The sequence below is a fragment of the Mytilus trossulus genome, chromosome 7 (assembly GCF_036588685.1).
Source record: "Mytilus trossulus isolate FHL-02 chromosome 7, PNRI_Mtr1.1.1.hap1, whole genome shotgun sequence".
Classification (NCBI taxonomy): domain Eukaryota; kingdom Metazoa; phylum Mollusca; class Bivalvia; order Mytilida; family Mytilidae; genus Mytilus; species Mytilus trossulus.
The window spans coordinates 78,306,918-78,331,875 of record NC_086379.1 but is presented as its reverse complement, the minus strand read 5'-3'; the positions used below and the strand labels follow the sequence as shown (position 1 = coordinate 78,331,875).

Below are 24,958 nucleotides of genomic sequence, written 5' to 3'. Positions count from 1 at the left end.
TTGAACCTTGGACAATGCTGTATTGCTTTTTTTAACATACGTATAAACGAAGGCAACAGTAGTATACAGCTGTTCAATAGTCATAAATCGAGTTAACTGAACAAATCTAGGTCACGAACTGAAAACCGAGGGAAACGCATTAACTATAAAAGTACTTAAACGAACAACAGAAAAACCGAACAACTATAAAAAATAAAATAAAAAACAACAGCAAATACACAGAAACTGACTATTTTATAACAACTGCCATATCCCTGACTTGGTAACAAAAATATTGGGTTGATTCTGGTTTTATGGATAGCAAAACCTCCTGTCTCTTTGACATTATCAAAAAATATCGTTAAAATGGCATCATTACGCGACAGGAATACGGTACAAATAACCGCGAGAACACTCATGTCAGATATATACATAAATTAGTAATATTAAGCCAACATGTAGTCCACAGATTAACAACATACAGTTCCATTAATAAACGACAGTACAATAGAACACCTAAATAGAATTATGAATTGTGCGTTATGCGAACGTATCAACAAAGAAAGTCAAAAGTAAGCTGGCAAAGTCCACTGCATGAAACTATTAGTTTATGGAATCAATAAAGTACTTGAAAATTAGTTGTAATTTCCGAGCTTATTTTTTCCTGGTAGTTTATTGGTCAAGTAAACGCAATATTTAATAGTAGTTTACAAATAGTTTACCGGATGCAGTAAGTTCATGAATCGACACCTGAATTACGATCCAGTGTTTTTTTTTTAATTTAACAAAGTTGAATAGTAATATAACTTCAAATCTTATGTAGAGAAAACCTGTATAACATGATTTACTACAAATTGAAGTCAAATATATTCCAAACAGAAACCTGTTTATTGTGGTATTAAATCTGATTAAACCTCGAGTATCAAATTTAATACAACAATAAACTTTCATTTAATGCAAATTGAAATCAGATTCAAGTTTAAAGATTTAATGTGTGATATAACTTGACAACGTCATGGCTGAGAAAAAGACTCAACAGATAAACAACAGTACATCAAACACAACATAGAAAACTAAAGACTGAGGAACCCGAACACCAACAAAAAATGGATCTCAGGTGCTACGAAAGAGAAAGGAGATTCTACTCAACGTGTGACAACTGTTGAAGTGTTCATATTAGTACACACCCGGTAATAAGTGTGATTTGGGAACTATGGGGACGGCATTCTAGTAACGACAATTGAAACAAATCCACTGTCATCTGTGAAACATATATTCCATAGCAGTCAACCAACTGGTGATGGCGTCCGTAAAATTTTCGAACGAATGATTTCAACTTCCCACTTGGAAGTATTGATTAAATAGCTTCCTTGTGAGCAGCAACCCGGTTATGAGGAAGTTCGCTACTATATTTCAAAATAACAAGCTTTTTAAGGTAGCACAATACAAGGAATTTTTGCATCCAATCTCCAACCTTTAAAATGATGATACTTTCTTATGACTGCATACACATTAAATAAAGAGTTATTTATAGATAGATAAAAGATTATTTTTTTAATTGAATGCAATATTTGTGTTATGCAATCATTATGTAATCAATTATTATGCAACTAATGGCAACATCTTGGTCAGTTCATTTAAACAAATTTAGCTCTCACATCTCTACAACTACACAAGAAATTTTAACGTTATCTAAATCAATACAGCAGGAGCTACAAAAGGTGTCTCAAATTATCGCTATCGTATTCAATTCTCTCATAAATCTGTAATTAGTGTAAACATCCTTACCACATAAAAGTAAAAATTATTTGATTTGGTGTAAAATTTGATCTACTGTGGATTCATTTATTTTCGTGGGTATCAATTTTCGTGGATTGAGGAAATCTTGCATGTTCGTGGATATTTGATTTTGTGGGATCGACCAAGTCTGCATTCATGCCTTTCAAAAATTTGTAATTCGTTGAATATTTAAATTCGTGGTTCCCCTATACTTACGAAATCCACGAATATTGGTATCCAACGAATATTAATGAATCCACAGTATACATACTATCCAAAATCTGAGACACCCTTTTGTTGATAATGGGTCTAGGCACAACCTATTATAAAAAAATCAACCCTCTCGGGGTATCCATATAGAAGCTAATTTCAATTGAAAGTGGAAATTTCTTGTTCAATTTTGTAGACACAGTTGTAATTATAACTAATTACATAACTGTTGTATAATACTATCATCGCATTAATTTGAAAGAGTTATCTGTTAGCTATTCATAAATTTCACTTTTATAAATTTTCAAGCATTATAAAGAAAGTTACAGCATTTTAAAACTGGGGAATTAGAGGCATAAAATCTTTGTATTGTGCTACCTTAAAAGACTGTTATAACTTGATAAATAATAAAAAAAAAAAAAAAAAATAATAAAGCAGAATGCAATGAACAGTGACTGTGCAAGGACAAGGATTTAAAAAGATTTTCAAGTACAACACTTTAAACTATATGTTATCAAATTCTGGAAAGAAAAGTAAGGTTTAGTTGGCAAAAAAAATTGAATGGCACTACGTGGACAAAACCACAGGACTCCAAATATATGAAACAAATTCTAAAACACGAGGAGCGGTCATCTTTCAGGAATTCATGATAGGAAACCAGACCTTGAATATCGTATCAACTGTGATATCTGCGCCTGCTGGATTATTACTACATAGAACTTGAGTTCACAATTAGGATGCTAAAACCATCTATTTCTCGTAAGGGTTTGTTTCTCACCCATCCTCCTTGTCATTTTTATATGTTATTAAAGATATAACGCTGTCTTAACTGTATATGATATACTCTTTATCTGAAATTTGATGTGATAGATGCGTTCAACTTCAGTCTACGAATTTTGAATAACAGTGAGAAGCAAATTAAAATGATACTACTTACTTTTTTTATTTCTTCCGAAGAAGTTCCTATATGAAGTCGTTCTTATTTAAATACATGAACAAGTCGGCAAGAAGAAGAATATGACAGTTGTTATCCATGTGTTTGATGTATTTCAGCTTTTGATTTTGCCATATAACTAAGAACTTCCATTTTGAATTTTTGTCGGAGTCCGGTATTTTTGTTATTTTATTTTTTAGATATAGAATGATTGTAATTGACCTTCATTTCATAAAGACGAATGGCCGTGATAATCCAATATGACTGTAATATTTAACTTTAAAAATCATGAAATAGTTATCAACTATTTCATGATTATAATTTTGTACGCCAGACTCGCGTTTCGTCTACATAAGACTCATCAGTGACGCTCATATCAAAACATCTATAAAGACAAACAAGTACAAAGTTGAAGAGCATTGAGGATCCAAAATTCCAAAAAAATTGTGCCAAATACGGCTAAGGTGAAAACCTGTTGTTGCCTTGAAATAAAAGAACAAGACAATAGGCATACTACAAAACATTGAAGCTACTAGAGCAAGCATGAATATATATATAGAAACAATACCCTTACAAGACAAGTCATACTACAAAACATTCGTACTGCTAGGGCATCATGAATATAAACAGAAATAGTTATAGTAACATATTTAAAAGTTTCACTTGGTGATGGTTAACAAGTATGATCATTCTATCTTAGGAAGAATTTCTTCGATTTAAAAACATTAAGAACATTAGAAGATTTTATTTAAACGCAATCAAGCTAACATCATGTCTTGAAGCTTAAATGATTTAGTTGCATATATATTCTTTCTAATACACACTAGCAATTAGCCTGTCTCGTTACATATATATACAGGCGCTATAATGAAAGTGTAAGTGACATTTCTTAAAAGCTCTTCTTGAAATTTTAAAAAGATAAGCGAGGTTGTTTGCTCCAATAAACATCGAAGTCGGGGAATTGAAATTTGATAATAATTGTAGTGTAAAACAATAATTGAAGCAATAATTTTGCTTAAAGCCTATCAATGTTGGTTATTTGTTACTTTCGTAAATTGCATACTATTTAAAAAAATATATATATATATTTTGTTTATATGTTTAGACATATTAATCCGGTATTGATACGCAAAAAGCTTTTAATGTAGAACAATTAAACACGAGTGATTACCCATGTCGTTTCATAGAAAACAGATGATCCGATTAATATACCATGTTAAGAAATAACTCAAATCAAAGTAGTATTGTTAGTTGTATTTGAAAACAATTTGTTCATAACAAAACACACAAAACACACAGCCTTCGAAATAGCATTAAAAGAAAAAAAAACACTGCTATATCACTCCCACCATGTGGTCAACATGAATTCTTGGTTCGGTTGTTTGTAGTCTGTGTCTGTTTGTTTTGTTCACGCATGTTGTCAATAGTATGGAATTTGATGCGACTGTCATACAAGTAAGAGGTTGAGCTAGCTATAGAACCAGGTTTAATCCACCTTTTTCAACATAAGAAAATGCCTAGACCAAGTCATGAATATGACAGTAGTAACCCATTTGTTTGATGTGTTTGAGCTTTTGAATTTGCCATTGATAGGAGACTTTCTGTTTTGAATTGTCCACGGAGTTCAGTATGTTTGTGATTTTACTTTTTTCAAGTCTATAGGAATTGTGTTATTAGATTGCATGCATGTAACCCGTGGTACATTTATAACTCTGAAAACCACGAATTTTGGTACCACACGAACAATAACGAATTTACCGTAAGAGAAAAACCCTACAGAATTTCTAATTTTTACATCTCCTTATTGTGATATATATATGCGAAGATCAGGTAGTAGGTAAGTAACTTATCTAAACAGTACCATACTGTATAAGTTCAAACTAATAAGCTCAATACCAGCTATCAATAAGTTCGGATTATTTTTTTTTATAGCCGAGGAAAATGAGAAAGAAATGTATGACGTACAGACGGACAGACAAACAGGAGTTAAGAACCATACACTCTTGATTGTTCGTGTAGTACCAACGTTCGATGATAATCTAAAAACATAACATGTTTTTCATAACTAAAAAAAATAAGTGAATATTCGCCCCAAATGTGTGTACAGGAATATCCAGGTTATTAAAATCTACATGTTTTCTTATGTTGTAGATCAAATAACTATTACAAATTTTAAGCAACTCAAATGGAATTTGAGTAAATGTACGGCGGCAAGAATTTCCCGTGTACTGGTTACCCCCTAGTAATGGTACTAGTGTGCTGATGGCGGTACATTGGTTTGACTCCAACACAATAATAATTTTTCAATATTTTATTACATTTTGTTCCAGTCATGTGCTATTCGAGTAAGATCTTGCGATGCGATTATTCGATGACGACTTTTGACTATGTCTGGTAATGGTTGATTATACGTTTCTGGTAGTAATAATGAGATGAAGCCAACGAAACACATGAAAGTACCATATCCAATAAAGGTTGATGTGTAATGAAATGACTGAAAAAAAAATAATATAATTTTTGAATTAATAAGATAAAAATATATATAATGAATTCTTCCGATAAAGTATATACATGCATTATCTAAGCCTTAGCTGATACATCCTCCTACATTACATTTACTGACTGGTATTTACTTTTGGAAAACAAGGTCATCAGAGATACCAGGGTTATAATGCTGTACGCCAGACGCACGTTTTCTAAGTAAGAAAAGGTCTGTACCAAGTCAGTAATATTACAGTTGTTATTTATTCGTTTGATGTGATTGAGCTTTTGATTTTGCTATTAAATTAAGGTTTTTCCATTTTTAATTATCCTCCAACGTTTACAAAAGTATTATCAGTGACACTCGAATTTCCTTTTTAAACAGTTTACGATGCTAGCTTTTGATGTTCTTTGGGAAAAGCGGCATAACTCAAACCTAGATAGACATATTGCAATATTATAGTTCGTTTCTGTGTGTATTATATTTTAATGTTTGTTTCTGTTGTGTCGTAGTATCCTCTTATACTTGACGTGTTTCCCTCAGCTTTAGTTTGTAACCCGGATTTGTGGTTTTTTTTTTCTAAATCGATATGTGAATTTCAAACAGTAGTATACTACTGCTGCCTTTATTTACAGTTCTGCTATGAATCTTGCGCTCTTTGATATTGGTGAGCATCAAAGAAAAAGGATTCAAAAAGTGATAAAATGTAAAATGTTTATGCTTTTATGAATTACATAATTTCTGTCAAGGAAGAGGACAAAATGCCTGCATAGTAATTTAGTAGTTTTAATGTAGATAAAATTTATCAATACAATTTTGCTATTCTTTTTATGAAAATTTAATAGAAATTCGTACATGTATTGGTAATTGTGATCTGGTCTTGATCTCTTGATATGTTCTGATAAAATGCATTCGAGTTAAACAAACTCGGTATAGATATAGATACACATAAAATATATGCAACCATACTATTTTCTTTGGTACACCACAAGTTTGTGTATGTGTGATTGTAATTTGCTTATCCTCTACCAAATGTATGCTACATTTTGGCATTGCAAAACATTAAACACAGATATTCTTTGTCATATGAGTGAAGAATACTCTAAATATCGTATTTGATAGCAGTAAGAATGTTAAAAACTTGAAGGTGGAAGCAAGAAGACTTAAATGGAATAAGAATGTATATTTTGTAGCAATATTGAATGTAGAAAGTATACCTTTTATTTCAGATTATCTTCGAAATAAGAATAGGTTCACTGATACTGTATGAAAATATCACTTTATGAATTTGGGTCATATGCAGTGCTTTTCCGAATTTATATCCTCATGAACGCTCAAACCTAAACATTTGAAAACCAAGGTTTCATAGGCGGATTCTGGGCCGGGCTCCCCTTTTGTTGGAAAACTTTGGTTGATTATATAGGGAATCACTGAAGCATGACTGGAGCCCAATCCCACTTTAGGTCAGTCAGTGGTTTCCCTTAAAAGTTCTGGATCCGCTATTTAGATGTATAAACACCTAAAGGAGAAGGTATATATGACCAAAAGATACCTTTTTTTTTTAGCGTAGTTTGAATTAAGTTTCTTGTTTTAAACTACTGCCTGAAGTATGTAAAGCTCGTATCCTCACTTAAGTGCATTGCATATAATTCAGTAAGTCTTGTTTGTGGAATTAAGAATAATTTAAGAAATGATTTTTCGGTCATTGCAAAGACTATCTATGTTCAAAGCTAGAATTCATACTTGAATGAGTGATTTACATAGACAAAGGACCAACTTCTCAAATGTTTTATAAAAAGGAAACAAATAAATTTCTATAATTTTGTAAATGTTACCTGATTTAGAACTGTACAGATGTATCTTCCAACTGTTAATCCACAAATGCAACTTGTAAAAACTAAAGCTGTTCCCATACATCTATAAAAGTAACAGTTTATGTGTTTATGTGTTTACAATAAAAATGTACGTGTTCACGTCCAAATACATAACTAGCATGTGACATCAACCCATCAACACCCCTTCCCATAAAAACAAGAATGTGTCCCCAGTACACGAACGCCCCACTCGCACTATCATTTTCCATGTTCAGTGGATCGTGACATTGGGGTAAAAACTCTAATTTGGCATTAAAATTAGAAAGATCATATCCTAGGGAACATGTGTACCAAGTTTGAAGTCGATTGGACTTCAAATTCATCAAAAACTACCTTGACAAAAAACTTTAACCTGAAGCGGGACAGACGGACGAACAGACGAACAGACGCACAGACCAGAAAACATATTGCCCCCCCCCCCTACTATCGTAGGTGGGACATAAAAACAGAATACGGAAAACACGCAGTAGAAATTACTTCGACAATGACGGACTACATTTTTTGGACAGCCACTTATACTTTTATGTGAATGGTTCAACATAGTTTACTGAACGCAATCCCCAAGACGCAGCGTGCATAAGGAACATATGTGAAGTTTCTGTTATTTTAGTGCGAGGCAAAATTGGTAAGCAGTACAAAACACAAAATCCATACAATATTATAATAAAATATCTTCCAAACATTCATCACAGTTACTTCTAGTTTGTTTAGTTTATTATTCCAGTTATTATTTAAAGTTTGTGTGTTTTTGTAATGGTCGTATTTTAAAAGTTTTAATTCAAGTTACTCCCTTTAAAGAATTTGACATTTTGGCTTTAAAATTAATTTACGAGTTATAAGTTTTACTCATTGTTGTACGGTCACTTTTAGCTGCTGACACTCTACATCATTTGGTTTCTGGTGGAGAATTATCATTTTGGCAATCATATCACATCTTCGTATTATCATTTCAAATATTCATATCACATCTTCGTATTATCATTTCATATATTCATATGTGACATCTTCGTATTATCATTTCATATATTCATATCACATCTTCGTATTATCATTTCATATATTCATATCACATCTTCGTATTATCATTTCATATATTCATATCACATCTTCGTATTATCATTTCATATATCCATATCACATCTTCGTATTATCATTTCATATATCCATATCACATCTTCGTATTATCATTTCATATTAAATTATCACTAAAATACCTTATTGTGGTTGGGAAAACCTCCAAAGCCACCAAAAACAGAAAAATAATGGTTGATGCCACTCCCAGTTTACCAAATAAGGCAATTCCAGTAATGATCTCTTCGTCCTTAAGAAGACCATCTACTACTGTCAGTACAATAACACACATCATAGCAAATCCAGAGGACATGGCATATAGAAATATACACCATCGACGACCAATGCTAAAACAAACAAAAACATCATAGCAAATCCAGAGGACATGGCATACAGAAATATACACCATCGACGACCAATGCTAAAACAAGCAAAAATATCATAGCATATCCAGAGGACATGGCATACAGAAATATACACCATCGACGACCAATGCTAAAACAAACAAAAACATCATAGCAAATCCAGAGGACATGGCATACAGAAATATACACCATCGACGACCAATGCTAAAACAAGCAAAAATATCATAGCAAATCCAGAGGACATGGCATACAGAAATATACACCATCGACGACCAATGCTAAAACAAACAAAAACATCATAGCAAATCCAGAGGACATGGCATACAGAAATATACACCATCGACGACCAATGCTAAAACAAGCAAAAATATCATAGCAAATCCAGAGGACATGGCATACAGAAATATACACCATCGACGACCAATGCTAAAACAAGCAAAAATATCATAGCAAATCCAGAGGACATGGCATACAGAAATATACACCATCGACGACCAATGCTAAAACAAACAAAAACATCATAGCAAATCCAGAGGACATGGCATACAGAAATATACACCATCGACGACCAATGCTAAAACAAACAAAAATATTAACCTCATTTGGTTTCTGGTGAAGGGTGGTCTCATTGGCACTCATACCACATCTTTTTATATCTTTTTTTTTATTTATGTGTATAGTTATTGACTTCATTTGATATTAAATAACAATAAAAGTATTTGGCATTGGACAAGGATAACCATAGCATTTTTTTTTCTAAGACAATTATTCTTCTCAGTTGTAAACATGCAAGTAAAGGGATTTTGTTATATCTACTTAACTGATTCAAAGTAGGTTTATTATAGGTTGGTCATAGATAGAGCACTACAAATGTTTCCTTGGCCGTCAATTTTTCTGCTTTGAACGCTTCTGGTGTAGTAAAAACAAGAAATTCGGACTCTTGAAATTTATGAGGTGTTGTTTTCTTTTTTTTTCCTTCTTTCATTTAATAGTTATTATAGATCATTAATCTATGTTTCAGCGTCTAATACTATCATCTAATAAAATAATATTTTCATGAATTGATTATGAAAAATCTTTACCATTTGCTAATTACCATTGCAGAAAATATTATAGGTAAATCTACTATGTATCTTAGGCTGTTGTCTATGTAAATGTTATTTGTTAAGTCCCATACTCTCTCCATTAAACACCGGTACACAATACAACTAATACAACTGAAATAAAAATAGAAAAAAGTAAAATTGCATCTGCTACATATAATAAAATACAGTTACATCACCTACTTATAACAATTAAATGTGTGTTAATCCATTAAAAACAAGTATTCAAGACAACTGGTTAATTGCTAAATGCTATTAACTTTATGAACTATAGTATGTGTAAAAATGCCATTTATTAGTATTTCAGATTGCGAATGTATCAATAAAAGACAATTTTGAAGACAGTTATTGTGAATTTTGCTATAAATGGTCCATCTTGTACACTTATAGAATAAAGTTTTGTGTGCGATACCATAGTTAAAGCCATACATCTATATGCACGAGACATCCAATAGTTAGCCATGTCACCTGTATAAACAATGAATATAAAAGCCAACACAAATTAAGCCAATTCACCTTTATACGTGCCTATAGTTAGCCACGCCATCGCTATAGACATATTTGTCGAAATTCCAAAGAACTTTTATTTCTTACATGGAATCTGTATGTTAGTATTATCCCAGCCTGTATAGTAATATAAAGACAATGGTCTAAACAAATGAATTATCGGATATAATTTAGAAAGTTGACCTCAAAGGAATTTGGCTATTCTGTTTAGATGTTTTTTGCTCCTATCTAATGTTCAGTATTTGTTTCGGTTAGGGCATTCCTGGTGTAGGTCAATCTGGAAAAGCGCCTTAGACGCACTATATGTATGAAGTGTTTTTTATACAAATTTGATATCACCGAGGCAAACATGCGTAATTGAAACACATACCTTGCACAAGAAAGAATGGTTATGCTGGTTATCAGACGTTTTGTTTTAAAAATGTCTAGATATGTATATGTTCTGACACGCATGGTGTTAATCACAGCCATGGTAATATTATCACATACTGATGTCACATCCGGCTTTTTATGAGAGTTGCATGATGTCATTTCCCTCAGAATATGTTCAGCCTCATTGAATTTCTGTCTACAACAATACCATCTAAAACTTTCTGGAAATAAACTGAATAAGATAATAATTGAGAGCGTGCGTCTTTGAAAAGCTTTGCCAAAGAGTCTTTAATAAAAAGGGATGGTCTAACAGAAAAATGGTCGAGCTGTTGAATTTTACAAGTTAATTAATCCATTCATATGTTTTTACTTCAATTCGTGGATGAGGCAATATTATAAGTTGTCAAAGCTGAAAGTCTTTCGTTTTATATCCATAAGAAATTGTTCACAGTAAATGCATATATACCTTTTTTATATACGAAGACTACTTAATAACTTCTAACAAAAGTACGCAAAGTTAATAGAATGTCAATGTTGCCACAATCTATGATACCTCACAGGCATTTGATTATATCCATTGGAAGGTCATTAGAAAAAACAAGTGCATGTTGTTTAAAAGCACAAAAAAAGTACGAAATTAAAGAACAGTAAAAAGTAAAATCACAAAAATACTGAACTCCGAGAAAAATTCAAAACGGAAAGTCCCTAATCAAATGGCAAAATCAAATGATAAAACACAACTGCCATATTCCTGACTTGGTACATTTTCAAATGTAGAAAAATTGTGGATTAAACCTAGTCTTTTTAAAGTAATTTTCATGTACACATTCTTTTTTCGGTATATTATTTACACCTGCAAATCGATTGTCGTAATAAAACTTACAAATAAAATCCACTCATAGGTACTCCCAGAACCCCAAATATCACAGCGAGATACCTCCAGTCATGTGTTATAACAGCCCCTATACTCAGTATGATCGTACCAAACCACCACATACATGTGCAGATGCATATATCTCTCCAATTACGTCCTAGATACTCCACGTAAAGGACAGTTGATGGCACGATGAAAGATCCTAAAATAAGTAATAACAGCAGGTCAAAAAAAAAAATATTCTTTTTATAATATCGATTCAATTCAGTTAATTTCTTTCATTTTAAGCATTTTTCTGTAAATAATTAGTATACACGGTACCTCACTTCATTTAGTATGCACTAGCAGCATTTCGACATGTTTGCGTCTTTTCCGTTTTCCAAATCATGAAAACTAAAACTATACCATTCAAACAAGCTTGTTTACATACTCTTTAGATACTCAATCTGCATATAATTCTCCCTTTCTTGTATGATTTATTGCAGATTGCCCTAACGTATTAAGTTGCTTACATTGATATATATATATTTTGTTAAAGGACCAGCTGAATCCTGCCTCCGGTGCGGAATTTTCTTCCTGTGTTGAAGAGACATTGGAGGCCTTCTTCTATGTATGATCTTTGGTCTGATTGTTGTCTCTATCACACATTCTCCATTTCCATTCTAAATTTTATATTCTCATTTCGCTTTATGAAAGGTGAAATGCGAAATATCCGCATCTGTCTATCGTACTAAATTGGTTATGCTTTATTTTGAAAGAAAAATTAACAGACCTTTATAAAGAATGTTTTGTTTTACGATTTTCGTCGACTATTGCGGCTCTTCTAGTAATTCCTTTTTTCAATTTTCATTTTGGCTGTATTGCAATTAAACGTACAAATATGCAAATCGATTATCGTATCATTATATCATTTTTTGGTGGCGTAAGCGTAAATGTGTTAGTGGTTCGAACCTCTCTGAAGGCACCATATAATGTTTGTAATGTTATGATTTTTGAGAAATAAACGTTAAAATGTTTTAAAGATAACTGATTTACAGATAGAATAGTATGATGTTCTATCACACAAAGTCGTAAAAAAACTGTTTTTAAAGAGTAAAATTGGTTAGATTATATAATTTATACCTGCAAAAAAGTTTGTTACAAATCGACCTGTACCAAAACATACAAAATCTGAACATGCTGCTACTAAGGCATGTGATAACATCATAATAGCATATGACAAAAATAAAATATGCTTCCTTCCCAATAAGTCAGCTACAAAGCCACCGATGATAGTGCCGAGTATGAGGCCTGTAGTCTGTACGTAAAATACTACATTTACATCTCCTGAAGTCTGGTTCGTATACATCCACTACAAAAACAAAGAAAACACGTTTTACAAATGACAAATCAAAGTTCGTTCCCCAATGGCAATAATTCTCCGATCAAAATATTAAAAGATGAAAGAGAATTGCAACGATAAACAGTATATTAATCTATGATAGACTCTTGGAAATTACCGTACTCTGATTTAGCATTTTATATCCAGGTAAATGATTTCAGATGTTCTACTACTAACAATTGGTATGAAGGTTAACATGTAATCCTGTGGGTCATTACTATTGTTAGACTAGCTGGATCATCACCCATGTGAATTAACATGACATTAATGACGGCAAAATCGATGCATGGTAAAATACATCAACATTCTGGTATTTTTCTCTCAAAATGCATATAATGATATTCCTAAGACATGTATAAATAAAAAGCAAGATGACCTTACAATATCTGCGCAGATTTTTAATAATTCTATATCTCTATACTGCCTTAAATTTAAAAAAAAACAATATTCTGATTCACATAAGCTTTACTGGGCATTATAATGGTCATCGCAGCGGAATAATGGTTAAAGAATATATTTAGCTTGGAGAAAAAATAACAAAAGGTTTACTGTAACTGCTAACTATCAAATTTTCATTTAAATTGTTCTCTTACCTGTGGAAGATTTTGAATTGGTCCAGCGACAGATATATTGACACATGTTCCCGTTCTTTCTTCTGAATATGTTTTATTTGTATCACTACATTGGTACGAAAATATTACAGGTAATTCTGTTAGAAATCCAAAGTATAAAATCACTGGCGTTGCTAGAATTTGCAAACATGATGTTAGAAAAAACAATCTCTTTTGAAAATATCCAAAATGTCCAACTTCGTCCAATACACTCTCAAACGCTTTAGCACACGCATCATCTTTCACTTTCATGGTTCGTCTTTGTTTGGGTTAATTCCAGGGCAATCTATAGAAATTCCAACTTAAGAGATAGTCAGTTATTACAAATTCAGTGAAAATTTGTACACAGTAGCATCTGCTTAATTTTCTATTTTGCCTATGGTGATATTATAATATCTTCACACCTCAAAAATCCATTACATTTAAATGATATAAACCCATCAGGGAATTCTATCATCTATTGTATTGTTGAAATCATTTTCTATATAAAAAGATAAATATGTTACCATAATAAAAACATAATAAAAACAATACTGCAACAATAGAATTTAACCTTAATTGCAACAGCGAGAAGATGGTTTCAATAATAACAAAAAATGATTTACATCTGTTAAAATATGTAAGAAACATACTCTTTGTTCATTTTTTGTGACCTTACAGTTAATTTAATAAAGAAGTATTCAAATTGCACTTTGCATATGGCAAGAACCTTTACAAATTGAATAATATTGCCAGATGATGGAGTTATTTGAGGAAAACTTTGAAGTAATACACTTCTGACGTCAATAAAAAAAAACAAATCTACAATCTTTCAAACATGTAGGTTACATTATAGTTATTACATGCGTATCAGCGTAAATTGTTCACTAGAATTATTGAGTAAATTCATTTTTGATCATTTCATTGTTGGCAGGATAAGATATAATAATTTACACTTGCGTGAACATACGCGTAAACACGATATGACTTCCAACATACGAACTCTTGTTATTTACCCATAGTTGCTTAAATCCGCTTCAGTTGGACATTGTATAAAAGTTGTCTCATTTGGGATCATAACACATCTCCTCATCTTATACGAACTGAATCATATTTGTATCAAGATCAACGTCACAGAAAACAGTTATTTTAAAAAAGTTTAACAAATAAATGAATAATGAAGGGGAAGATATACCAAAAAGGGGGACGGGAGAACGAGATGTGTCCGTCCATGTTATATCAGTATCAATTTAAAATAATAGATATGCCAAAAATGAAAATAATTCCTTACCTCTATTGTATTGCCAATCCGTTTCATGTATATAAAGGCGATTCTTGACCTTACTGTAGGATCTCTGATTATGTAATAAACAATCATTGGTCATCTGGTACATATTTTAGCTAACAATTGATTTATCTTCATCGATTTCTGACATCAATACAGATACACAAATAGCATTCAAATTAATGAACTGGTATCCGAATTGTGCTTTATACAAGTTGTAAATAGACAATAGATATAATTACAGGTGACCTCAATCACTTTTTTTTTTTAACTTTGTTGACTTTTGTATTGTAAACCCGTGATTTCCAAAAAGTATACGGAATTAGTCCAAATTTTAGCTTTGGTATCTACCGGCCTGACTCAGTGGTAACCTCTTTTAAGAAGTATTTTATAGTAAATAAACTCATCATAGATACCAGGACTAAATTTAGTATATACGCCAGACGCGCGTTTCGTGAAGATACAAAAGACTCATCAGTGACGCTCGAATCCAAAAAAGTTAAAAAGGCCAAATAAAGTAAACACTACAAAAGAGAAAACAGAATATACAAACACAACACCGAAAACTAGAGTCTGGGCAACACGAACTCCACCGAAAACCGGGTATAAGGTAAGCATATATAGTTCACCGTACGACCTTCAATGATCTAAATCCACACCACATAGAAAGCTTTAAAAAAAAACGAAAACACTTTATTCAAAAAAACAAACGGCCCTATTTATGAATAAGCAACCAATTTATTCAAAAAAACAAACGGCCCTATTTATGAATAAGCAACCAATTTATTCAAAAAAAAACAAACGGTCCTATTTATGAATAAGCAACCAATTTATTAAAAAAAACAAACGGCCCTATTTATGAATAAGCAATAAAACAAAAAATAATTAACCCTTCAAAATATAATTGTCATAAATACTAATTATACATAATTACAGCCGATTTCATTGAGTGTGGGATCAAAGGTAATATTTTTGGTTAGCATGCTTGTTACCTGAACAGTGAAGTCACTATTAGGTCAAGTATACTACCTTCCTTTCGAAGCAGCCTAGTCCAACAGACATATAGATAGGTTATCTGTTGGGCTAGTCTACTCTTTAAGGAGGATAGTTTACCTTACATACAAATGACTTTGAAGATATTACCTTTAGCTACACACACTAAAAAAAATCGGCTGTAATATTCTATTACATGATTTTACTTTATTATTGGCTTTGAACTAGCTTTCAGTAACAGTGAGAATTCTCAAATCGGTATTGTGTGCCTTTTTTGTGTGTCTTTTGTTTTTTGTATTTGTTGTTTTTGTACTTGATGTCAAGCTGGTAGACTGGTTTGTATATAAACGTTGCGCACGATGTTCCTACAACACGACGTTACACCACCACGACGTCAAAGAAAGTTTTCTAAAACTTTTGACGTACATTCAATTTGCAAGTTTCAGTTGCTTTTTTATGCAGTTGGTTGGTTTTAAATTTGTCTCAATTAATTTTTTCATGTCTATTTACCATGAATTTATTTACCCAACTTTGAAGTTGGGGAAATCGATTAAATAATTTTTACCCTTAATTCACCTTATAATGTTGTATTGTCGTAAGAAAGAACTTGAAGGAAGGAAAAATGGGACAGAAGTAAACGGGTTTCAATAAATGAATTATAACAAAACTTTAATCGCAGGCTGCTCAAATTGCATGGTGCATATCATCTGTCATTGTTATTTTTTTATATTTGTTTCAACCCTAATACAAATATATCCGACATTCTGCAAGTAAATAAAAACATATTTAGATATAGGAAGATGTGGTGTGAGTGCCAATGAGACAACTCTCCATCCAAATAACAATTTAAAAATTAAACCATTATAGGTTAAAGTACGGCCTTCAACACGGAGCCTTGGCTCACACCGAACAACAAGCTATAAAGGGCCCCAAAATTACTAGTGTAAAACCATTCAAACGGGAAAACCAACGGTCTAATCTATATAAACAAAACGAGAAACGATAAACCTGATTACTTTGAATTGAATTGTATTAAAAATTTGCTTGACACATAACTTGTCGAAATACAACCATTAAATAAAATTATCATAACCCGATCTTGAAAATTATTTTCCCAGTCACTTGAAGTTGCTTGCCTTTAAAATGTACTAATCTCCCCCTGAATCATCCGTATAATACGGGGTTGCATTAATTCAATGAAACTGTTTTTGTCGCTATTTCCGATAAGTCTTTCAGTCACCTCCGTTTCGTGCACAACATGCACGTGGTATTTTCGTCAACCTGCATTTTTTTTTTAAATTTCACCACGCGGTTCGTTTTAAGTATCAGGAATATACAATGGAACAAATTTTGCACATTTTACGTCGAAAAAAAAGCGTTTGTTTCAATTTTTCGACGTTTTTCGACGTTTCGACAAAATGGCTACCGTTTTGTAATGTTTCCTATCATTTTATTCCTGTAAGACCCAAACATGCAGGTACTTAAAAAAAAGAATTTAGACTTTATGTTCTTTTCATGTATCTAACTTTTGTTTTGGTAAATTATAAATTACTTATTGAAATATCAGGTAAAAAAACCGCATTAATTGCTTGGACAAATGAAATATCAACTTGGACAAAATGGCTACCGCTTGGAAAACGACTGTGTAGAGCTGGTTTGATAGAATCTACAATTTTTGAACTCACGAATAATGAGGCAAATGTTTGTTCTTTCGGTAGATGTTATAATTATCTCACATTTTTTAGACATTTTTTAGCTATGTCTACTTATTAAACTACCCTTTAGTCGTTTAGTCAACGAAAAACGTCATTGGACATTTTTCTTATTCCAGCTTAATATGCAGCCACCGATTCAAACGAAATTCGACAAAAGAACGGCTTTAATTTAAACAAGAACTGACACACTTGGTTGCTTCTGCCAAGTTTCGGGAAGATCAGAGAATAAGAAATAGGTTCACTATACATAAGAGATAAAACAGTTGTTCAAAAATGTAACGTTGGACATCCGTTTTTTTCACATAACTTTGTTGTTTTAATCCTCAAATATACTAGATATTACTAAGCATATGACCAAGAGCTATAAGAACATAAAGGAAAACCTATACTGAATTAGTTTTTATAGTGGTTAGTGTTTGTTAACATTTATTTTGTTTTGCGGTGGAAATTTCGAAGATTCTGTTTTAAATTATAGGAGTTGTAGGAACAGCGTGCGTGACGTTGTACCGTTTCCTTGTTGTTCCGCTATACCGCTGTAAAAGGTACATAGCCACAAAAATTTCACTGTCTCTAACTTTTGAAAATATAAGCATACAGAAACACACGAACAAAAACATATCTATAAAATCAGCAAAAAGAATTTCTGCATTGACAGAAAGCAAGCTCATATTTTTTAATGGAAATATTGTACTTTTAAGACATAACAATAATATGTTGAATGTAATATCTAATATTCTAAAAACATCAACAGTGATAATACAACTCACCGTAATGAGCTTTTATTGAATGGTATCATCACACATACTTTAATATAAACTATTTCATAAAAAAATATCAAATTACAATTATACATCAATATGCAGCGACTTTGGATGTGTTTTTACATGTTAAACTAAAAAAAAAGCCAAATGCAAGAAGTATAAACCAAACATGGAGGTTTAGTCAACTATTTGTAATAAATAATTTCGATGTGATATTTGTATCTATTGTACATGGTTTATAACTTGTTCCCAGAACAGTTCTACTCCTCTTTCATCAAAGTTCCAGGCAGCATAACTAGACAATTTAATTAATGAATATAAGGATGAATTCATGTTTTTAAAATCGATTTCTTCAAGCATAACAGGAAAAATAGAAAACGTCCCATCTTTTGACAATTTACTACGAGCTACAGCAAGCTGGAATAAGCACCATTCATTTTTCGCAAAATTATTTGACAGAACCGTAATAACTGTCTTACTTATATTCATATGTTCTACAATATTGTCAGCAAATACTTTTCCAAGTTCGAAATCTCTGTGAGGTATACAGAGATGTAATCCATGATTCTCTTCCATTTTAGGTATAAGTTCATGTTTTACCCACTTGAAGTCTTCGTAACAGTATATAACGTATGCGCTATATCTGTAATCGTCGCCATCTATTTGCTGGTAGTAATGGGACGAAGAAAGTATTTTATAAATGTGAAATCGAATACGCCATCTGCAACTGTAAACAAGAATAGTAGCTGCGAGGAGAAAGCAAACACCGCCTCCAACCGAGACGGTTATAAGAAATATGATATTTGAACAAGCAATATATGTTGGGTTGTAATCCTGGAGCTTTGTGCGGTCATCACATTTATAAATAGTTTCGTTCAAGAGTTTAACTTTAGTATTCTGCATCCAATGTTTGAACCATGTAAGTTTGCACGTGCAAGAAAACTGGTTCCCAGTCAGATCTATTAACTTTAAAGTTTTCAATATATTTTCAGGAAAAGATCTAGAGCTAAAGTAGCCAATTCTATTAGACGATATATGAAGTTCCGTAAGGTTTGTTAAACCGTTAAATATCTCCTCACCATTGCTGCTCCATGGAAGAATTATGTTGTGATCTAGATAGATCCTCTGTATGCGCGGAAATTGATGAAAAAAATGTCTAGGCATCATTACTAGGTCTAGATATTGAAGTTTGATTTCTTTTAAGTTGATTAAGGGTGAAAACATGTCTCTGATGTCTTGGTTTGTAAATTCTATAAAGTTATGAGACAGGTCCAACATCGTTAAACCCGGACAGAATTTAAATAACGTTTTTGGCTTAAAATACTCCTTTTGAACACCTGTTTTACAAAAAATAAATCTATCACTTTTTGAAAATGATAAGCTTGATAGTGATGAACTGTTGAACGCCAATGGTAGAATCTTTTTCAGTTGCGTTGACATCTTTGTCATTTCCAAAACTTTAAGAGATTTCAATTCGGAGAATGCATTGTTGGGAATAATTGGTACAGCTATTCCGTTTAAATAAAGAGTTGTCAATTGTCTTAGACAGCGAGTATTATTTTGAAGGTTTATAAGATTGGCTAATCTAGTATTTGAAAGTAAAAGTGTTTCTAGTTTATACAAATCACCTGTACAGAAATCTGGGACATAATTTAAATAGTTTCCTATAAGACTTAACCACTTCAAATTATTCAGGCCTTTGAAGTTGAGATCCTTATCTTCAATAGAGTTCCATGATATATCTATATATGTTAACGAGTTTAGTCCAGCAAACCATTTTCCGCTGAAAGGCTTTAAATAGCTATGACTCAATTCAATTCTTTTGATTTGGCCTTTTTTCAAGCCGTCAAACATGGTATTCATGTTATTGAGCGGATGCCATAGCATATGATTCAATAGTAGTTCCTGTAAAGTACGTGGTAAATAGTGCAAACATTTTTGCAAATTTTTTATTGGTACTTGATCGTTTCCGGAAATATCAAGTTTGACTAAGTGTTTCATATCTGCAAATGTATCCTTATGTATGCATTCGATCTTGTTATTTTTTAAATCTAAATGAGAGATTTTCAGTGGCGATAAGTTCTTAAGCGTCGACCTAGACAAGTTCGATATATTGTTATTGATAAATATCACTTTAGTGATATCACTTGGAAATTTTGGAATGTAGCTAAATTTTGCCGTTTTATTACTACCGTCACAAATAGCAGATCTATCTTCACATATACAGTAAGCAGGACAAAGCATCTCCATCCGTACGGACGCTATAGATAAAAGACTGAAGAAAAACTTTACTGGTACCATGCTGCAATAGATTGTATGCCTGCCCCTGCAAAATGTAAACAATATCAATGCATCCTACAGTTTTGTTATATTGAAATAATACAGACAGCTATCATATTAAATATAATAAGATACTTTGCTTTTAATTGGACTCTTTGAAGATAAACACTTGAAAAGTTGATTCCATTTCAGCTACATAATATTAAAATTATAGAATTCCATACATTTAAAAAAAAAAGTTTTTAAATTGGAAGCATCATTTCGATAAGAATTATGTGTATATGCACGAATTACTGTAAAAGATTATTCTCTGATGAAACGGTACGTATTTTTTATATACGAAGTAGAAAAGAACTGAATGAAATATAACATGAGTTACTACTGTATACATTATTTTTACTTACACGTTGTCTCCAATTAAACAATATAATTGTGATCATCAAAATGTACTAATGTGATGATCATATTATTTCCTTTAAGTGATTCAATACACGTGACTGAAGCATTGTAAAGGGAAATTCTTTATCATAGGTTAATACATTAGTAATATATACTTCCTTCTTAACATATGATAAATGGTAATCTACTTTTGAAAGTGAAAATACCGAGTTACTTGATACAGTTACTTTTTGAATAAAAGAACAGAAAGTCACATGTACGACGAAAAGTCACAATTGATAAGTTTACAGTTATTAGTTATAAGAAACAAATGTTAAAATTATTTCTTCTTTTTAGATGAATTCATTTTTGTTTAATTGCATTTTGAAATTCTGTTCTATCACAAAAGGAAATGTTTATAGACATAGAGCAGACAATCCGCGAACAAACTACTCTGAAAAGCTAAGAATTCTTTTTATCCTACAAAGCTTAATCTTTGACTATGCATTATTGATTGAATTGTGTTAAAATTTAAGGGTCCGTGTATATTTGCGTTCATTTAATTTTCGTTTTTAATTTCTCAAAAACTAAAATGAAAAACAGAAGTATTTTCGTTTTTTTGTTTTGTTATTTCTCTAAAACCAAAAAGGGAAACAAAAGTGTTTGCATTTTTTGTTTTTGATTATTTTTCGTTTTTGAGAAATCAAAAACAAAAAATAAAATTAATTCGTTTTTTTTTGTTTTTTCAAACGAACTAGATGCTCCGCAGGGCGCAGCTTTATACGACCGCAAAGTTTGAACCCTGGACGGTTGGGTCAAGTATGGACATAACATTCAAGCTGGATTCAGCTCTAAATTTTGATTGTGATTAAATAGTTGACACAGCATAGGTTTATGACACAGAATGAATGTGGTCTGATGTACTTCAAATTTTTTGTTTGCCTTCGAGCAATTCACTATGTTGTTGAATATTAATCCTCTCAAAAAAATGTTTGAAGAAGTTATGAAATCTGAAATGAGAAAAATTGAACCCCCCCCCCTCCCCCATTTTTTTCACATCCTCTTTCCCTTATTCCAAAACTGATCTCAATTCAAAATTCTAATAGAGTTTGCAACAATAACTACTCATTTAAATACATCATAACATATTAATATGTAAAAAGAGTGCTTGTTATCACTGAATGGTAAAGATTGTTTTAATTTATCAGTTGGTAGTAAAAGTGAATATACATTGTATATTGTATAAAACAATGATTTAAGTTGGTTCCACTACTATTCTGGACAAAGAAAGATAACTCCAATTGAAAATTTCTTGCTATTGAGCAATATTGTGCAATAAGATATTTTTTGCTATTGTGCAATACTGTGCAATTGAAAATACTTGCTATTGCACAATACTATGCAATTGAAGATTTCTTGCTTTGCGCAATACTGTGCAATTGAAAATTTCTTGCTTTTGCACGATACTGTGCAATTGAAGATTTCTTGCTATTGCTGAATACTGTGCAATTGAAAATTTCTTGCTATAGCACAATACTTAATATAATAATGTTGGATCCTGATTTGGACCAACTTGAAAACTGGGCCCATAATCACAAATCTAAGTACATGTTAAGATTCAGTATATCAAAAAAGCCCAAGAATTCAATTTTTGTTAAAATCAAACTTGGTTTAATTTTGAACCCTTTGGATTTTAATGTAGACCAATTTGAAAACCGACCAAAAATTAAGAATCTACATATGCAGTTAGATTTGGCATATAAAAGAACCCCAATTATTCAATTTTTGATGAAATCAAACAAAGTTTAATTTTGAACCCCGATTTGGACCAACTTGAAAACTGGGCCAATAATAAAAAAAATCTAAGTACATTTTTAGATTCAGCATATCAAAGAACCCCAAAGATTCAATTTTTGTTCAAGTTTAGTTTTGGACCCTTTGGACCTTAATGTAGACCAATTTGGAAACGGGACCAAAAATTAAGAATCTACATACACAGTTGGATTCGGCATATCAAAGAACCCTAATTATTCAATTTTTGATGAAATCAAACAAAGTTTAATTTAGGACCCTTTGGGCCATTTATTCCTACACTGTTGGGACCAAAACTCCCAAAATCAATCCCAATCTTCCTTTTTTGGTCATAAACCTTGTGTTTGAATTTCATAGATTTCTATTTACTTATACTAAAGTTATTGTGCTAAAAACCAAGAATAATGCTTATTTGGGCCCTTTTTAGGCCCCTAATTCCTAAACTGTTGGAACCAAAACTCCCAAAATCAATCCCAACCTTCCTTTTGTGGTCATAAACCCTATGTCAAAGTTTCATAGATTTCTATTTACTTAAACTAAAGCTATAGTGCGAACCAAAAAAATGCTCATTGGCACTCACACCACATCTTCCTATATCTATTATTTGGGCCCTTATTCCTAAACTGTTGGGACCAAAACTCCCAAAAACAATCCCAACCTTCCTTTTGTGGTCATAAACCTTGTGTTTAAATTTCATAGATTTCTATTTACTTATACTAAAGTTGTAGTGCGAAAATCAAATGTCTTTGGACGACAACGATGCAAACGTGATATCAATAAACTACCAAAAATTTTTCAATTTTTGCTGTCTTATAAAAACGAGTGGATACAAAATCGGTACACAGAACCCATGCACACCTGTCACATATGAAATTCACCCCAGTGTTGACAGACTGTCCTACAACATCCTTTTGATATACAGTTTGGTCTCACAGGTTATATACAAATGTTTGCACCTGTCCTAAGTCAGGAATCTGATGTACAGTAGTTGTCGTATGTTTATGTAATATATACATGTTTCTCGTTTCTCGTTTTGTTTATATAGATTAGACGGTTGGTTTTCCCGTTTGAATGGTTTTACAATAGTAATTTTGGGGCCCTTTATAGCTTGTTGTTCGGTGTGAGCCAAGGCTCTGTGTTGAAGGCCGTACTTTAACCTATAATGGTTTACTTTTTAAATTGTTATTTGGATGGAGAGTTGTCTCATTGGCACTCACACCACATCTTCCTATATCTATATATATTTTGACTCAGTTTGACGGGTGTTGCATATGCATAGCAGAAGAAGTTTACTCTGTTGACAGTCTTAATTCTTTCAGGGTTCGTTTGATTTTCTCAAGGGGTTTGTTTACCTTGTTTATAACTTTGTATTGGATTTATGATTGGAATATCGGCAAACTACTGTTACCACCAACTGATAAGGATACAAAATTTTACCCCAAACTTAATTTGGGGGTTCATGTGGTCTGTAGTACTAAGCAGGTTTTTTTTGGTGTTTTTTTTTGGTGATTCGTGGTACACATTGTAATATTTTACACATCAGAAAGACCATTAAGAAGTCTCAGCCCGCTGTCCGTTTATCAACAGAAAACTCAGTAAAATGTATGTTTAAAATATAGTCAGGGCCAAAACACTAAAACAATTAAGGGTTGATTATGTTAAGACCACAAAAAACAAACAATATCTAGCTCTTCCAATGGTTTTTTTCTGGTCTGACTTGCAATTATTTAGTTTTCATGTACAAGTATATTCTTTTGGGAGATGTACATTTGAAGCATGTCAGTATTTCTCTAGTAAGTCGTCAAAATAATTATCAACCAATTACAGACTATGCTATGATCAGATATTAATTATCAACCAATTACAGACTATGCTATGATCAGATATTCAATATAATCAATAATGTGTCATTGTATTTGGTATATTTCAGGTGTATATTGTGGATTCATTTATTTTCGTGGGTACCAATTTTTGTGATTTGAGGAAAACTTACATATTCGTGGATATTTAATTTCGTGGTTTTGGCAAAGTCTACACTCATTCCTTTACAAAATTTGTATTTCGTTGAACATTTGACTTCGTGGTTCTCCTGTACCCACGAAATCCACGAAAATTGGTATCCAACGAATATTAATGAATCCACAGTATTTAGTTCTCTGCAGGGTTCCTTGTTTACTAATCATCAATATCAGGATCCATATAAAAACAACAAA

General features: G+C 32.0%; 2 protein-coding genes across 2 annotated transcripts; both read right to left on the bottom strand.

The window, feature by feature from the left end:
* Nucleotides 1-5,198: 5,198 nt before the first annotated feature.
* Nucleotides 5,199-14,023, bottom strand: LOC134727273 (solute carrier family 22 member 15-like). Its single transcript, XM_063591652.1, has 8 exons — nt 13,525-14,023; nt 12,673-12,901; nt 11,560-11,752; nt 10,675-10,908; nt 9,777-9,911; nt 8,473-8,676; nt 7,220-7,301; nt 5,199-5,396 (listed from the first exon to the last, which is right to left on the bottom strand). Exons 1-8 carry the CDS (start codon nt 13,792-13,794, stop codon nt 5,217-5,219), a joined length of 1,527 nt encoding a protein of 508 aa, XP_063447722.1. The 5' UTR covers nt 13,795-14,023; the 3' UTR covers nt 5,199-5,216.
* A 4,301-nt stretch (nt 14,024-18,324) lies between these two features.
* On the bottom strand, nt 18,325-21,051 carry LOC134727271 (toll-like receptor 3). The gene is made up of 2 exons (XM_063591651.1): nt 20,960-21,051; nt 18,325-20,601 (listed from the first exon to the last, which is right to left on the bottom strand). The coding sequence occupies exon 2, from the start codon at nt 20,574-20,576 to the stop codon at nt 18,498-18,500; it is 2,079 nt and encodes a 692-aa protein (XP_063447721.1). The 5' UTR covers nt 20,577-20,601; nt 20,960-21,051; the 3' UTR covers nt 18,325-18,497.
* Between the last annotated feature and the right edge of the window lie 3,907 nt (nt 21,052-24,958).

Coding starts and splice junctions, on each gene's coding strand:
- LOC134727271 (XM_063591651.1), bottom strand. CDS start 20,576: ATGGTACCAGTAAAGTTTTTCTTCAGTCTTTTATCTATAGCGTCCGTA.
- LOC134727273 (XM_063591652.1), bottom strand. CDS start 13,794: ATGAAAGTGAAAGATGATGCGTGTGCTAAAGCGTTTGAGAGTGTATTG. Junction 12,902..13,524: donor CAATTCAAAATCTTCCACAG/GTAAGAGAACAA, acceptor TTGTTTTTGTAG/TGGATGTATACGAACCAGAC. Junction 11,753..12,672: donor TGTAACAAACTTTTTTGCAG/GTATAAATTATA, acceptor TACTTATTTTAG/GATCTTTCATCGTGCCATCA.